Source organism: Lepidochelys olivacea (assembly GCF_965140295.1).
Source record: "Lepidochelys olivacea isolate rLepOli2 genome assembly, chromosome: 6".
Lineage (NCBI taxonomy): Eukaryota > Metazoa > Chordata > Testudines > Cheloniidae > Lepidochelys > Lepidochelys olivacea.
Window position 1 is genome coordinate 109,230,649 of NC_140416.1, and position 21,853 is coordinate 109,252,501.

At 44.3% G+C, this 21,853-nt stretch overlaps 1 protein-coding gene across 4 annotated transcripts in view; it reads left to right on the forward strand.

Moving 5' to 3' along the window:
• The window catches only part of TRMT61A (tRNA methyltransferase 61A), a 36,229-nt gene that overhangs the window by 1,338 nt on the left and 13,038 nt on the right, over window positions 1-21,853 (forward strand). For all 4 annotated transcript variants that reach the window (XM_084632451.1, XM_084632452.1, XM_084632450.1 and 1 more), the window contains exon 2: window positions 1,750-2,114. In XM_084632451.1, coding sequence (XP_084488577.1) covers window positions 1,784-2,114 — 331 coding nt within the window. In that variant the 5' untranslated portion in view covers window positions 1,750-1,783. The remainder of the gene's footprint in view (window positions 1-1,749; window positions 2,115-21,853) is intronic.

The following is a 21,853-nucleotide window of genomic DNA, read 5'->3' on the forward strand; positions in this document are numbered from 1 at the left end:
TTACAGGCCAAGGAGGATGATTATAATAAACGCTATAGCTGATAGCCAAATATTGGATCTCGTGGCCCGCATATTTTATAGGAGTGTTTGTAAAAGAATGCTGTGTTTCAAACCCAGATGAGGGACTATGCAAGGCACCATAAATGTTATGCCTTACTTCTCTTTGTTGCTCCTGGTTTGTGCACCAGATTTCTGTTTTTATAAGGGGGAGTCTCTATTTTATATTGCACAATTTAACCCTTCAGTAATGTTTAAACAGCTACTTTTCCCCAGTCTGCAGCTGGAGATACAAAGTCTGTTTGGGAAAGAACTTCTTGAAGGCTGGAACTATTTTTGGTTTACAGGAATATAAAATATTTTTTCCATTTCATAGCTCAGGTTATTCTAGCTTTATACAGTTAAGTAGCTAGTCACTCAATAAATACAATGGGAGAAAAACTGCAACTACGGTATATGCACAGCAACTTGAGAGTTAACTACTTCTATCGTTGCAGGGAAACCAAAACCCAACAGTAAATAACCTGATATCTTGGGTAAAAAGTATATCCAAGTTACCACATCAGCTAAAATCCACAATTAATTGATATTTGATAGCTGAAAGTTAACAGCCCCACAAAGCTTTACTCTTCTGCTCTGGCTTTTAAGTTCATGGAAGACTGTTTAAAGATACATATTTGTAAATGGTTAATTGTTTAAAGGGATCACATTAAGGCTCTTGGATGACCTGACCTGAAACCTTCATGCCAGGGGAATCCCTCACTCCTCTTTTTTTAAAATCGAACATGGGCCATCCTTTGGTTATGCTGAAGCTTTCGTGAACCAGAATTTGAAACCAACTGAGTAGAAATTTTCCCATTAACTTCTATCCATGGTGTCAAAAGCTAAGCTTGCCCAGTTCTAGGGGTGGCTCTTACTCTGGATAAAATGTTTGTTGTCTTAAGTCATAAATCACCAAAGAGAGAGAACAAAAGTCACTGCCTAGCAGGCATGCTCGAGAACTTGTGCAGTGGGGTTTAATAGACAGCTACAGTTCATATTTCCTTGTAGCTCGCTCTGTAACAATGTGGAACAAGCTGAAGAAAGAATTTGTTTGCTTAAACTTGTTTAAAATTATAAATGCGTTCAGTGTACAAAGGGACAAATGTTGGTCACGTTGAAGTCAATGAGAGCTTTTTGTGGGCAAGGATTTGGTCCAGTGTCTTTTGTTACATTTCTAAATGTTTCCAGATCGAAGTTAAATTTAGTAGCCATTTTGTGTATAGTTTCTTCAAGCTTTAGATATAGAACATGACTCATAGAATATCAGGGTGGGAAGGACCTCAGGAGGTCATCTAGTCCAACCCCCTGCTCAAAGCAGGGCCAAGCCCCAATTTTTGCCCCAGATCCCTAAATGGCCCCCTCAAGGCTTGAACTCACAACCCTGGGTTTAGCAGGCCAATGCTCAAACCACTGAGCTATCCCATAATGAGCTATCCCATAATAAGCTATCCCATAGCTCCGTGGTTTGAGCATCGGCCTGCTAAACCCAGGGTTGTGAGTTCAATCCTTGAAGGGGCCATTTAGGGATCTGGGGCAAAAATTGGGGCTTGGCCCTGCTTTGAGCAGGGGGTTGGACTAGATGACCTCCTGAGGTCCCTTCCCACCCTGATATTCTATGACATATTCTTGCTTTTATCATTCATAATTACATATAAAACTCCATCATAGTCTAAAGGTATAAAACTTTCTTGTATGTTTCTTTTCCTTTAGGTGAAAATATCCAGCCGACTAGAAGATTATCACAATGAGTTTTGTTGACTACGGAGATACGATAAAAGATGGAGACACAGCTATTGTGTTCTTGGGCCATGAATCAATGTTTCCTGTGAAAGTCCAACATGGCAGTAAAACTCAGACTAAGTATGGGGTCATTAGACATTCCAGTGATCTCATAGGCAAAAGGTACGGCTCAAAGGTGACCTGCAGTAAAGGAGGCTGGGTGTTTATTCTTCATCCAACCCCAGAGTTGTGGACTATGAATCTTCCCCACAGAACACAAATTCTTTATTCAACTGACATCTCTTTAATCACCATGATGCTGGAATTGAAGCCAGGATCCATAGTGTGTGAATCAGGTAATAGTTTTTAATAAGGGATTTTAGTATATTAACTCAGGGGTTCTCAACCTTTTTCTTTCTGAGGCCCCTCTAACATGCTATAAAAACTCCACAGCCCACCTGTGCCACAACAGCTGTTTTTCTGCATACAAAAGGCAGGGCCGGCATTAGGGGGTAGCAAGCAGGGCAATTGCCCAGAGCCCCACATGACAGGGTGCCCCGCAAAGCTAAGCTGCTCAGGCTTCACCTTCAGGCCCGGATGGCAGGGCTTGGGGCGGCTGGACTTTGGCTTTTTGCCCTGAGCCCCAGTGAATCTAATGCCGGCCCTGTCTGGTGGACCCTCTGAAACCTGCTCGTGGTCCCCCAGGGGGCCTTGAATCCCTTAGTTAACCCAGCAGTTCTCAACAACGCTTTAACTAGCAACAGACTTTGTTTTAAACTTTATATAGATAGATATAGAATTGTTCTGTTGCTGCTAGAGCCTTCCTGGCCTACAGCTTGAATAATTCTACTTCGTTTATGAATGTTAGCAAATGTTCTGTTTTTCTGTACTGAAAAGACACTTATGTGGCGGGGACCATGTGCAGAAGCGTGTGTAACAAGGTTATTGAGTTAAAATAAATAATTTTATACTTTTTTTCCCTTTGGGGGGTGAATTAGGTTTTTTTTGGGGGGGGTCCTTGGGAATGTGCCAGTTTCAGATGAAATAGTTCAGTTTGTTTACATAGTATTAGGTGTGTTAATACTCACCTAATTGTGGGGTTCAGTATTAGGTTCAGTATTAGGTGTGGGGGGAGTTGTCTACAGAACAGCTTATCTGACAAACCTCAGATATAAATCCTACATTCTTCTTCTAAAATAACTTGAGCATTGGTAGAACTTATACAGGTTGAAAAAGAAAACAAAATGGTATGGGTTAAACGGGTAATACGTGGGATAAAATGGGAGCGTTCACCAGGCCACATAATCCACATATTTGGCCTTTCTTACACGATGTATGTGCTATATGCAGTACTGAAACAGCACACAAAGGTCAGCTGCAATGGAATGTACAATGGGTGGTTTGATACCAGTGGTGATCTGTGCACTATGTTCCACTGCTTTTCATACAGATGATTTTAACCCTCTGAATGGATTAGTGGTGTGTTGTGTTTAGCTTATAAAGTGTGCTGTAAACATTATAAATGCTAGGCTGTTGCTTGCGATGCAAAAGGGGAGTTGTTGTATTTTATACTAAATGTTCATTATCATATTGATTAAATATATTATATGATGCTTTAATATTTTTTTTTTACTGCAGGCAGCATTATTAGGGCTACATAATAATTTCCTGCCATTTGATTACTTTCCTGTACTGTAGGGGAAATATATAATTTTTATTAATGTATATAGCTGCCTTTCTTTTTGAGGGATTTATTCTGTCTGCCTCCATTGAATCATTTTGTAAACCTGCTTGTCCCTTGACTCTCAAGAGCAGATGCATAAAAGGAGTGCACAATGTTGTTATGCTGTATTTTTGGTTAAGGTTTCCCATTCCCAGTCTTGCATAATAATTGGCAGCCTTTTAGGCACGGCTTTTTTTCACACGCAACTAAAATTTCATCTGTCATTCTGTTTCAGATTTGTGGGTCAGGGAATGTGATGTGTATATATTTAACCCCTGAATACTGGAAACTGGTATTTCCAGATGCATAAGGCACTATTGCACAAGCCCTTGATTCTGCAGAAACTCTGAACCCCACAAGTCCGGATTCTAGTTTGTACAATGGTAGTCTTAGGGCTGGAATTGCAGAGTTGTTGTAGACGTGTTGGTCCCAGGATATTAGAGAGACAAGGTGGGTGAGGCATCCACATGGCCAGGAGGGCACAGAGGCAATGTGCCATAGCATGGTTTGACCTGGCTAATGCTTTTGGATTGATGCCCCATCAGCACATTTTTGCCACGCTGCGAGAGTTCAAACGTATGCCTGAAAACTCTCTCCAACTGGTCCGGGAACTGTGTGAAGGCTGCACCACCACCATGTGCTGCACGGAAGGAGAGACACCCAAAATTCCTATCCGTAGTGGCGTGAAGCAAGGCTGCCCCCTGAGCTCCATCGTTTTCAACTTAGCCATAGAGCCGCTCATTCGAGCGATCTCCAGCGGTCTAGGTGGTTTCAATCTATATGACAACAGAGTGAATATCCTGGCCTACGCAGACAATCTGGTCCTGATTGCAAACAACCCACAAATGCTAGACATCACCAGCAAGGCTGCCAACTGGATGGGATTCCACTTCAATGGCAGGAAGTTTGCATCCCTGCATATCAATGGCAGTAGAACGGATTCAGTCCAGGTGACATCTTTTCAGGTCCAGAGTGAACCCATGATCTTCCTCGAGGACAGGCAAGCATACCAACAACAAGTTTCTACGTCCAGCAGACATCTGAGGATACTATCGCAGAGATCCTATGAGATGTGGCCAGGATCGACTCCTCCCTACTGGCGCCATGGCAGAAGATCAACGCCTTGAACACCTTCCTGATCCCCCATATCTCATTCGTCCTGAGAGGATCTGCCATGGCGAAGGTACCTCTGAACAAGGCAGACAGCACCGTCCGGCAGCTGGTGAAGAAGTGGATGTTTCTCCCCCAGAGGGCCAGCAATTAACTGGTGTATATCTTGCACAGGCAGGGCGGCACCAACGTCTCTCGAATGGGTGATCTGTGCGATGTTGCCGTGATCACTTCCGCCCTTTGATGTGCCCGGACACCATGGTGAGGAACATCGCAGAGAGTGCTCTGCAGGTGCTGTCAAGAAGCAAATTGCCAGAACCCCCTCCAGCCAAGATGTCACCACTACCCGAGTGGCTCGCTATAAGGTGAATTTGGAAGAGACAGGGGAGACTTTGCTTCGCTCTGGACTCGTGCCTGCAATGCTACGATGACTGGAGAAGCGTATCTGCTGCCACTGGATGTGGTGCAAGGAACACCAGGAGCTAGGAGTACTGGTACCACAGGTGAAGAATACAGATCACGCTATCATCACTCCAAGAGCTAGAACCATGCTGGAGAGGACCTTGAAGGATGCCATCCACTGCCAATACGTGGAAAACCTGAAACAAAAGCCGGACCAGGGCAAGGCGTTTGAGGTGACGTGCAAGTGGGACGCCAGCAACGACTTTCTCCCTGGGGGCAGCTTCACCTGATTTGTCGACAGGAGGTTCATCCTTAGGGACTGGCTCAACTGCATCCCACTGAACGGAGCCGTCTGCCATGGGAATCGGGACAAGCGATGCAGAAAGTGTTGCTACGCCAACGAGACACTACCCCACGTCCTATGTAGCTGCAAGCCCCATTCCAGAGCTTGGCACCTGTGACACAACGCCATCCAAGATCGCCTGGCCAGAGCCATCCCGCCACCCATGGGGAAGGTTGCTGTAAACTCCGCCATCCCCGGAACCGACAGCCAACTGTGACCGAACATCGTCATCACCAACAAGGACCGGAAGAAGATCATCATGGTGGACATCACAGTGCCCTTCGAGAACAGGACCCCGGCCTTCCACGATGCCTGAGCTCGAAAGGTAGAGAAATATGCCCCTCTGGCCGAAACCTTGAGAGCTAAGAGTTACCAGGTCCAGACACACGTACTGATTGTCGGAGCCTTAGGAGCATGGGACCTCAGTAATGAGTGAGTGCTGAGAGAATGCGGAATCAGTCAACGCTATGCTCGACTGATGCGGCAACTCATGGTGTCTGATGCCATTGGGTGGCCAAGGGACATCTACATAGAACACATCACTGGCCATCGACAAGGAGGAGTGAGCTAGAGTGCCGATGAGAAGCGCAGTCAGGAAAATAACAAATACTTTCCTCATGGACTGTATTTTCTAAATGGACAACCAACCTAATTCTCAATTAGTGAGGGACAGTCTCCACTCGCTGATATATTTTGCTTTCCACAACCAAATCTCGGTTCAACTTTTCACGAATGATGTACCCAGGTATTCAGATTCTAATACCAAAACTGTATTGTTAAATCTATTCACTTAAATTTTAGTTATTGCTGATTATGTATCATATAACTTTAAAAAACTAACTTTGTATTTGTGGATAATCTAAGCACTAAGTACAGACACACTTTTTCCAAACTATGTATTATATAATTTTTTTAACATTAGCTGTAAATAAAATTTTTAAATCTCTTACTGAACCAACTTCTGTTTGTGAATGTATAGCTGGAAAGTTTGTCTCTGAGCTCTTCCTCAGGTCAGGGAAAGGTACTCTCAATGTCACAGCTAAATACAAGGTGGAATAGATTGTTTAGTAAGTAGTTAACACACATTCTAAAAGACTGTTCAAGATGTTGTGGGCCGTTAACAATAAACTGGGGGTTAGTGGGTCACAGATCAAATCAGCAGACAAAGAGGGTCATTGTAGTTCTCAGCCATGATGACTATATCAATGAGGTCAACCAACAGCTCTGACTCCACTTATTATGAAGAATTCGAAGATTCCACACGACAGTTCACCCAGGAATTTAAGGATATCCTCAAATCCTTCCCCAGACCACTCCAGGAGAAACTCTACAACCTCATCACCCATGATCCCACACCAAGAACCTTCTACATGCTTTCTCAGATACACAAACAAGGGACCCAGACAGACCCATCGTGTCTGGCCATGGCACTCTTACTGAATGAATATCAGGACTCTCAGAAACCATCCTCATGCCACTCATCACACAAGGGACCAGCTTCCTCCAGGACACAACCGACTTCCTCCACAAACTCCTCAACATTAACCAACCATCCTCAGAAGACCATCCTTGCCACCATGGATGTCACCTCCCTATACATCAACATCCCTCACAATAAGTGTGTCACTGCATCTATTTCATCCTCACCCGTAACAATTTTATACTTTATCCAAACCATGGGAACAGCTATGAGTACTAAGATGGCTTCCCAATATGCCAGCCTATTCCTGGGCCACCTTGAGGAAGAATTTCTGGACAAATGCACTATGAAATCAATTATATACCTGAAGTGCATCAATTATATTTTCATCCTCTGGACAGACGACCTACATTCCTCATCAGTTTCCACTACATCTTCAACAACCCCACCTTTTCTCCCCAAATTTTTTCCATTTTGACCATTCTAATAACTAACTACTATACCTGTGGCCTGCAGTGCCTGAAGGGTTGGTTGACTGTTGATAAAAGAAAAAGCATTGCTCCGGATTCATTTGGTTACTCCTTGAAATAAGTGAATTTATTTAAAAAAGGAGTACTGGTGGCACCTTAGAGACTAACAAATTTATTTGAGCATAAGCTTTCGTGAAGTGAGCTGTAGCTCACGAAAGCTTATGCTCAAATAAATTTGTTAGTCTCTAAGGTGCCACTAGTACTCCTTTTCTTTTTGTGGATACAGACTAACAGGGCTGCTACTCTGAAACCTGAATTTATTTAGAAGCACAGTGCAAGTGACCAGAAATGACAATTTGAATAAAAATGTTACAAGTATTGACAAGTAGGGGCGAGGCTGGTATGATGTAACATACTTTGGTGCGATCTTAAATCAGACTATATTCCAGCAATCCTAAATAATTAGTTCTAGATTAACCTTTTGTGGCCTAACAGGAAACAAGCCTGCAGTGATTAACAGAAACAAGCCAGGAAATCTAGTCTAGTAATTACATTCTGAGTCTGCTTCCTACTGATGCTGGTATTATATGCAACTAGAGCATTAACGACCATTTGGCTTTTATTTTACTTTATTTTATATTGCTGATGTAATAGCAATGAATGGGTCAAATTTTGCTTTGTTACAATGCTGTAAACAGAGAGTAACTTGACAGACTGCAGCAAATTGCTCTGCATTTACATCAGTGAAACAGAGTAGAATTTAGCTTAATGTTTATATTAACAGCTAGTGTTGAATTTCCTCATGTCTTGTGTCATACCCATAAGACTGAAATAAGGAGGGAAAGATAAAATGCTTTCAGTCTGAAATGAAATGGAATAAATTCTGCATAATACTATATCTCAAGCAATTTAAGTAAAAGGATTTTATTTTTCTTTTATGGGGGGAAAAAAATAAGATGACTAGAATCTTTAATTTTGTACCATTGAGTCTTGGAAATGGGTTTAGATTAAAAAACACAGTCGTGATATAAAAGTATTACTACAGCTTATTTTTCTACTGACTTTATTTTTGAAGAGTAGCTTGCTGCCAGTATCTCCAGATATTTGCCCTACTATTAAAATGATACAAATGCACTATTCCCAGGTTTTGAAGGATCTAGGAATCTGGCTGATGTCTCATCTGTGATACTTAGTGGGTGAACCTTTCTCTTCCCCATCTCCTGCTGCTATCTAAATTTAAAAAATTTATGTTTTAACTATAGCCAGAGCTACCTTTTAGAGTTAAGGTTACAGTAGAACCTCAGAGTTACAGACACCTCAGGAATGGAGGTTGTCCGTAACTCTGAAAGGTTCGTAACTGAACAAAACGTGGTTGTTCTTTCAAAAGTTTACAACTGAACATTGACTTAATACAGCTTTGAAACTTTACTATGCGGAAGAAAAATGCTGCTTTCCCGTTATTTTTAGTAGTTTATATTTAACACAGCACTGTATTGTATTTGCTTTTCTTTTTTTTCTTGTTTTTGTCGTCTGCTGCTTGATTGCATACTTGCGGTTCCAATGAGGTGTGTGTTTGACTGGTCAGTTTGTAACTCTGAGGTTGAACTGTACTTTTTAGAGTACTGCTCGCAGAATTGGGTAACTTCACAATGAGAGAACCTGCAAAAAGTCAGATACAGGATACACAGTCTGAGCTTTGCAGAGAAGAAAGACTCAAGATAGCCCTGAGAGGGTTAAAATACCTGTCCGTTGAAAGTGGCCTTTTCTCTCAGACTTCCATCTCTGTCAGGTAGCTTTAATCTCAGTCAATCTCTATACTTGGTAATTGCTGCATGTTGCAAACTATGTCTACGCTACGAAATTAGGTCGATTTTATAGAAATTGATTTTTAGAAATCGATTTTATACAATCGATTGTGTATGTCCCCACTAAGCGCATTAAGTCGGCGGAGTGTGTCCACAATACTGCGGCTAGCATCGACTTCTGGAGCGGTGCACTGTAAGTAGCTATCCCACAGTTCCCGCAGTCTCTGCTGCCCATTGGAATTCTGGGTTAAGCTCCCAATCCCTGATGGGGCAGAAACATTGTCGAGTGTGGTTTTGGGTACATGTCATCAGTCGCCCCTCCCTCCGTGAAAGCAATGGCAGACAATCGTTTCGAGCCTTTTTCCCTGGGTTACCCATGCAGACGCCATACCACAGCAAGCATGGAGCCTGCTCAGCTCACCGCTGCTGTTTGTGAGCATTGTAAACACCTCGCGCATTATCCTGGAGTATGTGCAGAACTAAGCTAAGAGAGCTAGTACAAGGATGATTGTGATGAGGACATGGACACAGATGTTCCTGAAAGCACGGGCTGTGGCAATTGGGACATCATGGTGGCAGTGGGGCTGGTTGATACAGTGGAACGCCAATTCTGGGCCCGGCAAACAAGCACAGACTGGTGGGACCACATAGTGTTGCAGGTATGGGATGATTCACAGTGGCTGCGAAACTTTCGCATGCGTAAGGCCACTTTCCTTGAACTTCGTGAGTTGCTTTCCCCCACCCTAAGCGCAGGAATACCAAGATGAGAGCTGCCCTGATGGTTGAGAAGCGAGTGGCAGTAGCCCTGTGGAAGCTTGCAATGCCTGACTGCTACTGGTCAGTTCAGAATCCATTTGGAGTGGGCAAATCTATTATGGGGACTGCTGTGAACCAAGTAGCCAATGCAATCACTGGCGTTGTGCTATCAAGGGTAGTGACTCTGGGAAATGTGCAGGTCATACTGGATGGCTTTGCTGCAGTGGGGTTCCCTAACTGTGGTGGGGAGATAGGGATATGGGTTCTCTCTATCTTGGCACCGGACCACCTTGCCAACCAGTACATAAACCACAAGGGGTACTTCTCAATGTTGCTGGAAGCACTGGTGGATCACAAGGGATGTTTCACCGACATCAACGTGGGATGTCCGGGAAAGGTGCATGACGCTCGCATCTTTAGGAACTCCGGGCTGTTCGAGCAGTTGCAAGAAGGGATTACTTCCCAGACCAGATTTGGGGATGTTGAAATGCCAATAGTTATCCTTGGGGACCCAGCCTACCCCTTGCTCCCATGGCTCATGAAGCCGTACACAGGCAGCCTGGACAGTAGTAAGGAGCAGTTCAGCTGCAGGCTGAGCAAGTGCAGAATGGTGGTAGAATGTGCCTTTGGACGCTTAAAAGCTTGCTGGGGTGTTTGCTGACTAGGTTAGACCTCAGCACTACCAACATTCCCATTAAAAAGAAAAGGAGTACTTGTGGCATTTTAGAGACTAAGAAATTTATTTGACCATAAGCTTTCGTGAGCTACAGCTCACTTCATCGGATGCATTCAGTGGAAAATACAGTGGGGAGATTTATATACACAGAGAATATGAAACAATGGGTGTTACCATACACACTGTAACAAGAGTGATCTGGTAAGGTGAGCTATTACCAGCAGTATCGGGGGGGGAGGGGGGGAACCTTTTGTAGTGATAATCAAGGTGGGCCATTTCCAGCAGTTGACAAGAACGTCTGAGGAACAGGGGAGGGGGGAATAAACACGGGGAAATAGTTTTACTTTGTGTAATGACCCATCCACTCCCAGTCTCTATTCAAGCCTAAGTTAATTGTATCCAGTTTGCAAATTAATTCCAATTCAGCAGTCTCTCATTGGAGTCTGTTTTTTGAAGTTTTTTTGTTGAAGAATTGCCACTTTTAGGTCTGTTATTGAGTGACCAAAGAGATTGAAGTGTTCTCTGACTGGTTTTTGAATGTTATAATTCTTGACGTCTGATTTGTGTCCATTTATTCTTTTACATAGAGACTGTCCAGTTTGGCCAATGTACATGGCAGAGGGGCACTGCTGGCACATGATGGCATATATCACATTGGTAGACATGCAGGTGAACGAGCCTCTGATAGTGTGGCTGATGGGATTAGGCCCTATGATGGTGTCCTCTAAATAGATATGTGGACACAATTGGCAACGGGCTTTGTTGCAAGGATAGGTTCCTGGGTTAGTGGTTCTGGTGTGTGGTTGCTGGTGAGTATTTGCTTCAGGTTGGGGGGCTGTCTGTAAGCAAGGACTGGCCTGTCTCCCAAGATCTGTGAGAGTGATGGGTCATCCTTCAGAATAGGCTGTAGATCCTTGATGATGCGTTGGAGAGGTTTTAGTTGAGGGCTGAAGGTGATGGCTAGTGGCGTTCTGTTATTTTCTTTGTTAGGCCTGTCCTGTAGTAGGTAACTTCTGGCTCTGTCAATCTGTTTCTTCACTTCAGCAGGTGGGTATTGTTCCCATTGTTATTGCTGCTTGCTGTGTGCTCTATAATATCTGTGAGAATAAGGGGGAGATGTTTATGGCGGGGTGAGAGGTTAAGGCAAAATTGCTCAGCGGCTGATTTTGAGCAGCCAGACACCAGGGCGATTGGAAGAGCACAGCTAGGTGTGCTGCGCATCAGAGAGGCTTTGAAAACCAGTTTCATGACCGGCCAGGCTACGGTGTGACAGCTGTGTGTGTGTTTCTCCTTGCTGCAAACCCTCCCACTTTGTTGATTTTAATTCCCTGTAAGCCAACCACCCTCCCCCCTTCAATCACAGCTGGCAAAGGAAATAAAGTAACTATTGTTTTGAAATCATGCATTCTTTCTTTATTAATTAAAAAAATAAGTGAGATAACTGACAAGGTAGCCTGGGTGGGGTGGGGTGCGGGAGGGTGGAAGGACAAGGCCACATTGCTTATTGTAGCCACACTACAAATCAAAACTGTTTGAATGACGGCCTTCGGTTGCTTGGGCCATCCTCTGGAGTGGAGTGGCTGGGTGCCCGGAGCCTTCCTTCCACCACCACCACCCCCCTCCTCTCCACATTCTTGGGCGTCTGGGTGAGGAGGATATGGAGCTTGGGGAGGAGGGCAGGCGGTTATACAATAGATGCAGCAGGGGGTCCGCGCTCTTGCTGGCTTTCCTGCAGCTCCAACAGATGCTTCATCATGTCCGTTTGCTCCCCCATTAGCCTCAGCATCGCCTCCTGCCTCTGCTCTTCGCGCTCACTTAATGCTTTTCTGGCCTCTGCCACTGACTGCCTCCATGCATTAAGCTGTGCCCTATCAGTGCGGGAGGACTGCATGAGCTCGGAAAACATGTCATCACGAGTGCGGTTTTTTTGCCTTCTAATCTGCGATAACCTCAGGGACGGAGATGATGGGGGGAGTATAGAAACATTTGCACCTGGGGGGGATAAAAAGGGAGAGTAAAATTTAAGATACATTTCTGAGAACAAAAGGGAGACTCTTCCACAATGTCTCAAGCAATTCACAGCAGACCGCACATGTGTTTTATGTATAAGGTCACTTTTTGCCTTTTATATTGAGCGCCTGCCGGTATGGTGACACATCACAAACGGCTGGGCAACAGAATTGGGTTTCCAGGCAGCCATGGTAAGCCTTTTGGTACGCGGGGTTAGAATCATGGAATATCAGGGTTGGAAGGGATCTCAGGAGGTCATCTAGTCCAACCCCCTGCCCAGAGCAGGACCAATCCCCAACTAAATCATCCCAGCCAGGGCTTTGTCAAGCCTGACCTTAAAAACCTCTAAGGCAGGAGATTCCACCACCTCCCTAGGTAACGCATTCCAGTGTTTCACCACCCTCCTAGTGAAAAAGTTTTTCCTAATATCCAACCTAAACCTCCCCAACTGCAACTTGTGACCATTACTCCGTGTTCTGTCATCTGGTACCACTGTGAACAGTCTAGATCCATCCTCTTTGGGACCCCTTTCAGGTAGTTGAAAGCAGCTATCAAATCCCCCCTCATTCTTCTCTTCTGCAGACTAGATAATCCCAGTTCCCTCAGTCTCTCCTCATAAGTCATGTGTTCCAGTCCCCTAATCATTTTTTGTTGCTGGATACTTTCCAATTTTTCCACATCCTTCTTGTAGTGTGGGGCCCACAACTGGACACAGTGGTGAGGCCTCATCTGGAGTAATGTCGAATAGAGAGGAACGATCACATTGGTTGGCTTCTTACGCCTTCATAACATGTGGGAATGGTTTCAAACTGCAGCGCCATCCTTTCCCATAGCAAACAATGCCGGTTGGGTTTCACATTTAAAAGGAGGGGCTGCGGTTTTCGAGTGGATGTGCAGCACACACCTCTCCCCACCCCACCGCGTGGCTATTCTCTGGGATTATCCCTTTTAGCTAAGCGCAAACAACCCAGCATGAATGGGGTCCTTTTACTGTTCCCTTACAAAAATTCCCCTATTTCAACCAGGTGAGCATGAATGATACCACTCTCCTGAGGCTAGCACAGAAAGATAAAGACCGAATGTTGCTTGAATGCAACCAAACCCAGGACCATTCACTGCCATGCTTTGTGCTGCAGTGATTCCAGACTACTTGCTACTGACCTGGCGTGGTAAAGTGTCCTATCGTGAAGGATGAAATAAGGCAGCCCTCCCCAGAAACCTTCTGCAAAGGCTTTGGGAGTACCTCCAGGAGAGCTTCATGGGGATGTCCCTGGAGGATTCCCGCTCCATCCCCAGACACGTTAACAGACTTTTCCAATAGCTGTACTGGCTGCGAATGCATCCCAATTCTTCAGGGCAAATCAAACATTAAACACTATTGCTTTTAAACCCTATACTGTAGTTACAATGTGCACTCACCAGAGCTGCCTTCTCCAGCTTCAGGGCCGGAGAGCCCACCACGGGAGAGTTTTGGTTCCAGGGTGATGAAAACGTCCTGGCTGCCGGGGAGAACGGATTCACCGTTTCCCTGCTGCGCATTTTCCTCCTCATCATCATCTTCTTCTTCCTCATCCACAAAATCCTCCTCCCTGTTGTGTGAGACTCCCCCCTTGCAGGTGTCCACGGACAGTGGTGGGGTAGTGGTAGGGTCACCCCCTAGAGTGCTATGCAGCTGATCACAGAAGCGGCACGAATGGGGTTCTTACCCGGAGCAACCGTTTGCCTCCTTTGTCTTTTAGTAGGCTTGCCTGAGCTCCTTGACTTTCACGTGGCAATGCTGTGTGTCCCTGTTGTAGCCTCTCATCATCATGCCCTGTGCGATTTTTGGCATATGTATTAGCATTTCTTCTTTTTGATCGGAGTTCGGCCTGCACAGATTCTTCTCCGCATACAGCAATCAGATCCAGTGTCTCCCTTTTGCTCCATGCTGGAGCTCGTTTGCGATTCTGGGGGGGACTGCATGGTCACCTGAGCTGCCGAGCTCGCCACGCTGACCAAACAGGAAATGAAATTCAATATTTCCTGGGGTTTTCCTGTGTACGTGGCTAGTGCTTCGGAGTTCAAAGTGCTGTCCAGAGCGGTCACATTGGAGCACTCTGAGATAGCTCCCAGAGGCCAAATCCATCAAATTGCGTCTGCACTACCCCAAATTCGACCCAGCAAGGTCGATTTTAGCGCTACTCCCCTCACTGGGGAGGAGTACAGAAGTCAGTTTTAAGAGCCCTTTAAGTCGATGGAACAGGGTTGGTTGTGTAGACGCATTCATTTTAAAATCGACCTAACGCAGCTAAATTGGACCTAACCCCGTAGTGGAGACCAGAGCTCTGTCTAGATTAAGGGACAGAACTGAATCTTCTTTCATGTCACTACTTTCTCCAAAACTACTCTTGACATCAACATCCCAGACAGGGCTATTTTCTATTCAGTGATCAGAGCTGCCCCAAGACAAATTCTGTTTTGCAGCAGCCTTTGAAGATTCAACATTTTATTTTTGTTCCCCATTGGAATTTAAACAAAAACATTTTGAATGTTTTTGCAAAATGGAATTGTGTCAAAACAGCTGTTTTCTGATGGAAAACCTGAGCTTTTCAATAAAGGTCTCTCTCTGGTCAGAATTCAGTCTTGGACTTCAGAAAACTTCCTCGAAACAGATACATCTCTGAAACATCTTAGCTTTGATGAAATGACATTTAGTTGAAAATGTTCCAGCCAGCTCTACCAATGATAATGTAACAATCAGCAGTCCTAGGACAAACTCAAACCGACTTGAGCCAAACACCCGTTGGAGTATCTCTTTCTCTCTGGCTAAATCCTGTATTCAAAATTGCTAAATCTTCCTTTAGTGCCATATGAAAATAGATTTTGGATTCCTCAATATTGAGAGTAGTACAGCTTCTTGATTGGGTGACTGTGGAGATCTTAAGCATTACACCAAGCTAATCCCAAGCCTGTTCTAGAGGTGCTGTAAATCAGTTATGGAAATGTTTAAATTCATTCTGGTCACCGTTTATATTAAGGATACATTTATATATAGTTTAATAAAGGGTTAACACAAGATTAATTTGTGGTTTCAAAGTCCAGCAGGTCAATTGGCTGCTTAAAACTTTTGATAACACCTTCTACTAATGTGCTTATGACACTTCTTACACATGCTAGCATGTCTATAACATGATTATAGCATCTGTTAATCATTTATAAACTGTTTATAAATGCACTCCTAAGGTAAAGCATGACCCAAAGCCCTGTAACGATTCATTCAACTTGGGAACATATTAACGCTAAGCCTAAGCTTACAACTTCTGCCATATCTATCCTTCGGCTACTGCATGAGCAAAAGGAATCTGAAAAGAAAGTGAGAAGCTGATCTCTGTTTAAAAACGTCTGTGGTGTAAGCCTGGCCTCATCTGTCAACACATGGGAGAATGTGGCACTCTGCTGATGTACAAGTAGGTCTAAACCAAAGCCCACTGACGTCAAGGGAGTCTTTGCATTGACAGTGGTGGGTTTTAGGAAAGGCCCTTGACTGCCAGAGTGTTTGACAACTGTAGTTAATGAAACTAGCCCTGCTGACAGTACTGTAGCCCAAGAGGGATATTACTGTATAGCTTAAGAACTGGCCAAACATCTCCATTTTGGCAGAAGATTACTTCCTGTGGGAATCTGACTTTGTCGTCTCTAAAAAGGAAACCTCAGTCTTCCCGTTCCCCATCCCTTTTGCTCATGACGCCAGCCTGGATACCTTCTTCACCACTTTCTCCCACTTCCTTCCTGTATGACTAGAGCCCTACCAAATTCACGGCCATGAAAAACGGGTCACAAACCATGAAATCTAGTCTCCCTCTATGAAATCTGGTCTTTTTTGTGCTTTTACCCTATACTATACAGATTTCACGGGGGAGACCAGTGTTTCTCAAACTGGGGATTCTGACCCAAAAGGGAGTTGCAGGGGGGTCGCCCTTCTGCTCTGCCTTCAGAGCTGGGTGGCTGGAGAGTGGTGGCCGCTGACCAAAGGTCCAGCGCTGAAGGCAGCAGAGCAGAAGTAAGGGTGGCAAGACCACACCATGACATCCTTACTTCTTTGTTGCTGCTGGCGGTGGCTCTGCCTTCAGAGCTGGGCTCCCGGCCAGCAGCCTCTGCTCTCTAGCTGCCCAGCTCTCAAGGCAGTGCCACCCCAGCAGCCGCGCAGAAGTAAGGGTAGCAGTACCGCACCCCCACCCCATTACCTTGTGACATCCCCCACCCCGCACAACGCCTTTTTGGTCAGGACCCCTTCAATTACAACAGGGTGAAATTTCAGATTTCAATAGCTGAAATTGTGAAATTTACTATTTTAAAAATCCCATGACTGTGAAATTGACCAAAATGGACGGTGAATTTGGTAGGGCCCTACGTCTGACCCTATGCATGGGATTGCACTTTCTAAACCTGTTCAGGCAATAACCCTCTCCTCATTCATCTCCCTTCCTAAAAACCCACGTCAGTTGTGTCCTCCATGAGAGAAGAGAGAGTGGAGGGGAGAGCTGTTCTTCTCTAAAGGAACTCTCTGAGATGCGTGTTTACCTTACTGAAGTAACCCTGAGGCGGTATTATTGTAACTGCTCTCTTTCCCTCCCTTTTCATTTCTGTATTATCCCCACTGCATGTGTCGTGCCTGACTTTGGACAGTAAGCTTTTTAGGACAGGAACTGTGGCTTGAATTATTTCTGTGAAGTCCATAGCATGCCTTTGGGTGTTCAAAATAATGAATAATAATTCTCCTGTTCCCAGCATTTATTGTGCGTATTCTTGTAGTCCCTGCCTCTTGGCAAACATTAATCTGTAGTGGCACTAGGACTGCCTTGAGACTAATTCTTTCCTGCCCTGTGAGGCTCCATCCGTTCCCAGTGCTGACTGATGGCCTGCCACTACTTATTATTATATGCTAGCTTTGAGAGTTGTAGCTAGGAGACAGACAAATGGGACTGCGCTGTCGTTATTTTATTGTATTTACTGCGCCCAAATGTAGGATACGTGTGACCAAATCTTGCCGGCAACACCACCGTTCTACTGATAGCTTGTATGATATGATACTGACATGGTATTTGATAACGCTCTTTATATTTTAAACTTTTCTTACCTTGGAGCAATCTGAGATTGCCTGTGGGTTTGTGAGCTTCTCTAACTTTAACCCCTGAATTACTGGGATGGCAGTGTAGACAATCCATCACACACTCACATCTGTACAGCTGTACACATGTATAGTTTTAAAAATTTAAATGCTTTGTTTATTTAAAAAAAGCAGAACCCTAGGATTAGAGACTCTGGGGAAGATCCTGTGCACATAGGTGCTGCTGGAACTAGAATTGCAGGGGGTGTTGCCGTACCCCCTGGCTTGAAGTGGTTTCCATTATATGCAGGGTTTACAGTTTGGTTCAATGGCTCTCAGCACCCCCACTACACAAATTGTTCCTGCACCCCTGCCTTTGCACATAGCCTGTGGCAACGAAAGCTAATGCAACTCAAAATCTGGCTTCCTACATACAAGAGTTGGTGGGTTTCCAGGTCGTCACATTTAAATATCGCTTTCAAGGTGAAAACCAAGCTAACGTGATTTAGAAATGGTTAGCAATCACTTGTTTTCTATCAGTTGTCAGGTAACATAATGTTGGGGTGTCTGGAGGTGGTGCAGTCATGTGAGCCTGTCTTCGGACTGCAGTGTGATGTGCGTCTACATAGATTTGAAATATCATAAACTATTTTTGTAAGGGACCAAATATGCCATTCTGCCACAGGTGGGGAACAAAATAAAACATGCAGACCAAGAGGGCTGGGGTCTGTGCAGAGGTTTTGCTCTGAATATCTTCTTATTGCAATAAGGAGAAAGTGAAAAGAACCGTTTTGCCTGAGCAGCAAATAAAATCTGTGTGGTTATTTAATCACTAATTTGCTGCGTTTCCTACACAGGAATGGGAACAGTTGAAAGATGCAGAAATACTGCATGGTATTTTTTGGCACAAATCCTTCTAGCCATGGAAGGCTGAACCATTGCAGTGCCCTGCAGCAGGGGAGGCTGGGAGGAGCACAAACCGAGCGCCCCAGAGCTTGAGGCTCATCAGGGGAGAAGACGGGATTGTGAGTGAGCTGGTGGAGCGTGACCCATTGGTCTGCAGAGTTACTAACCAGAAAGTCCGTGAAGTTTGGGCACAGGAGCTTAATCCCTGCCTCTGGTTCCTTGATCCTTAGGTTGGTCCCCCCCATACAATGTCTGTAGCTGGGGTTATGAATTTCACCCACAGTGAGAGAGATCTGTAACAGGAATCTGCCTGATGCCATTATGTGCACGCTGCAGTAATGTAACTCTGTGGCTGAACTTTTAAATCATAAAATATTTAGTCAATAGAGAGAAACATCAGGCTTGCAAAGCTCATTAACAATGACCATAGGCTTAGCCTGGACCTGCAGCAGCTTGAGTGGGATTCACAGATGGTATTTGTATGCATACCTGATTTCTAAAGCAGTAGCTACAATTAAGAACAGCTTTTTAATACAGTGTAAAGTAACCTAGATTTTGCTGTCTTTGTACTCCTGATACATACATGGTAATGTGCTCTAGTCACACGGGCATTGTTCTCTGCTAGAGACCAAACTTAATTTTTAAGACCATTTGTAATACAACCTATCAAAAACTCAAACAACTTGGTGTAAAACTTACAAACTGTATTTGTCCCAGAAATGATCCTGCTTTCAGCACATACCCAGCGTACACCCTTCTGGGACAAATTGACAAATAGTGTTTGGGAATGAAATCCTATTGAAGTCAAGTGCTGAATTTAGCTCTTCTGGTTTTAAATATTCTTGGTGTTGAGGGGGTATTTTTGTAGGGGGGGAAATATTATTTTGGAGACATTATTGCCTTGTCATAGTATCATAGCACAATTTGTGCAATAGATTGCAGAAATCCAGTGCCCCCCTGCGTTTTGCTGCTTGCATAAATGGTCCTGTATCCCAGGGACAGCAGCCTGAACTGATTCGATCCAGTTTCCTGCTCCTGGCAAAAGCCCACTTTGGAGTGCTGCTGTTTGAAACCATTGTAGGCAGAATTTTGCTGAGTTCTACTCTTCAGTTGTTGATTAGAGGACTCAGGAAGAAATTGAAGAACAAATCAAGGAGACGAGAGAGGAGGAAACTATCAAGGAATGTAACTGTTACAGATCAGTAGCTGAGGAGGAAATAACCTTTTGAAGTAAAATCTTTTCTTCCCTGGCTCTACACCAGAGAAACGTACAATTAATGCCCTGCATTCTGAAGATACTGCAGATTGGGTAGTGGTGGCTGTGTTTGAGTACCCTGTGGACAGATGCTGAATGCAGTGAACCGCTGTGAATGCGGGGAGGGGGAATGCTAACCTGTGAAGGGCCCTATTCTGTGTGGTGTTGAGTGCCCTGAACTCTGACTGAAGTCAGAGCAGGGCAGGCACTCAACACTTCACAGAATTGGGTCCATAATGTTCAGTCCCTTTTGGAAATTTCTGTAAGGTTTTGTGACTCATAAACACTTTGTTCTCATAACAATGGGAAACCGAGAACGTTGGCACAGGTCTGCCTGTGAGCATCTTTAGAAAGGAGAGCATTGATGACATTAGCATAATGGAATTTGATATGGTTACATGTATTCTTCTTATGTTCATAGTACTCAACTGATGACAAAGTGATTCCTGGTAAGTTCACTTAAGGAATTGCCCCGTTCAGAATATCCACCTGCAAATGCCTCCCTTTAAATTCAACATCTAACATCCTGTTTTTTGTTCTGGTCTTGGCTTGGAGCATTTGTGGGGGATCCTAGAGGGGAGAAAAACAACATCTTCTGTGGTGGTTTAAGAGCAGATTTAAAAGGAAGATCATTAAAAATGTAAAAGAATATGACGAAGGAAATGAGATACACACAAGCTGCCTCCTTTTCTGCTTATGTCACAGCTGTGCTGACAGTCCTTCTGTTTGCTTCTTTAGCTAAATCGGGGATAGATCCAAAGAAGGTGCAACATTAGCCAGGTGGAAGGTAAAATAATTACATTCCCAGGGGCTGCAAAAGTTCTGTCACACAATCATGCCTTCTGGCAGGAGACATTAGGACTGGATTTCAGTCACTTTAGCATCTCGTGATCAATAACTCACTGCTATTGTCCTAAAAATCAATCAGAAGATAGTATTACACTGCTGTGCACATATGTTAGTGAGTTCTAATAGTATCCTGTTTACCATATCAGAATCCATTTTAAGAGGTGGGAATGCTTGTGTGTGCTTGTACAACTCATAGATAAAATACCGTATATTGTTCTTGGGTGCATATGTTAATTGGCTCTTGCTTGGTGTGTTTTTTAATGTCGACGTAGATGGGCTAATTTTTCCTTTGAATAAATGTCTGCAGGGAAGAACTTCAGGCACCAGACACTTTCCCTTGGGGTGCAGTGTGACTTAACGGATAGCGTACTGAATTGGGACTCAGGAGACCTGGGTTCTATTCCTGGCTCTGCCACTGACCTACAGGGTAACCTCAAGCAAATCACTTCCTCTTTGCCTCAGTTTTGCCATCTGTAAAATGAGTATAATGATACCACCTTTTTGTAAAGTGCTTTGAGATCTACTGACAAAAACTGCTATATAAGAGCTAGATATTATTATTCCCTTGGCAGTGGCCTGGGTCTGTATCAGAATGCCAAGGATCACCCTTTCCTTGTCTCTCCTTGCCTCACCCCCTTATCACAGCCACCAGGATTGGGATAGGGGTTGTGCAGTGATGTTCCTTAAGCCTGTTGGTAGAGCTCTGTGTCGCATTGCAGATATCTGGGGCTAGATTCCTTGCTGGCATAAACAGGGATGCAGCTTTGAACCTGCAATGGAGTTGCTTACTCTAGTGATGAATTTTGGCCCCTGGGCTCTACATTTAAAGTCCTAATGTCTCACTTGCTCCACCGGTCAAGAGAGTGCAATACCACCACAGTATTCCCACCCCTCTCTGGCCAGGGAGCAAGAGCCCTGGACCAACCATTCAACTCTGGTTTGCTGCATGGCAGTCAAAAAGTACTCCCATTAGGCAGCTGGGCTGAGTATGAATTTTCATTAATTTCTGCGGGATAAATGTGTTCTGATTACAAGACTACAAACCTTTAGAATACTGTGTTTCTGTCAAATGAAAATGAAAAAACAAATTTGAGGTGGTAGGGGTTTTTTCTTGTTGTTGTTGTTTTTTCGGTGTGTTTGGTTTTTTGTTTTGTTTTTTAAATTAAAATTTAGGTGGGTAGTCTGTAGTGTGAAGAGGTTTAGTAGCTTTGGGTTGTTTTTATTAAAGCGTTGCTGCTTAGTCATCCATCTGTTTATTCAAGAGGGCAGAGGGTCATTTTTTAA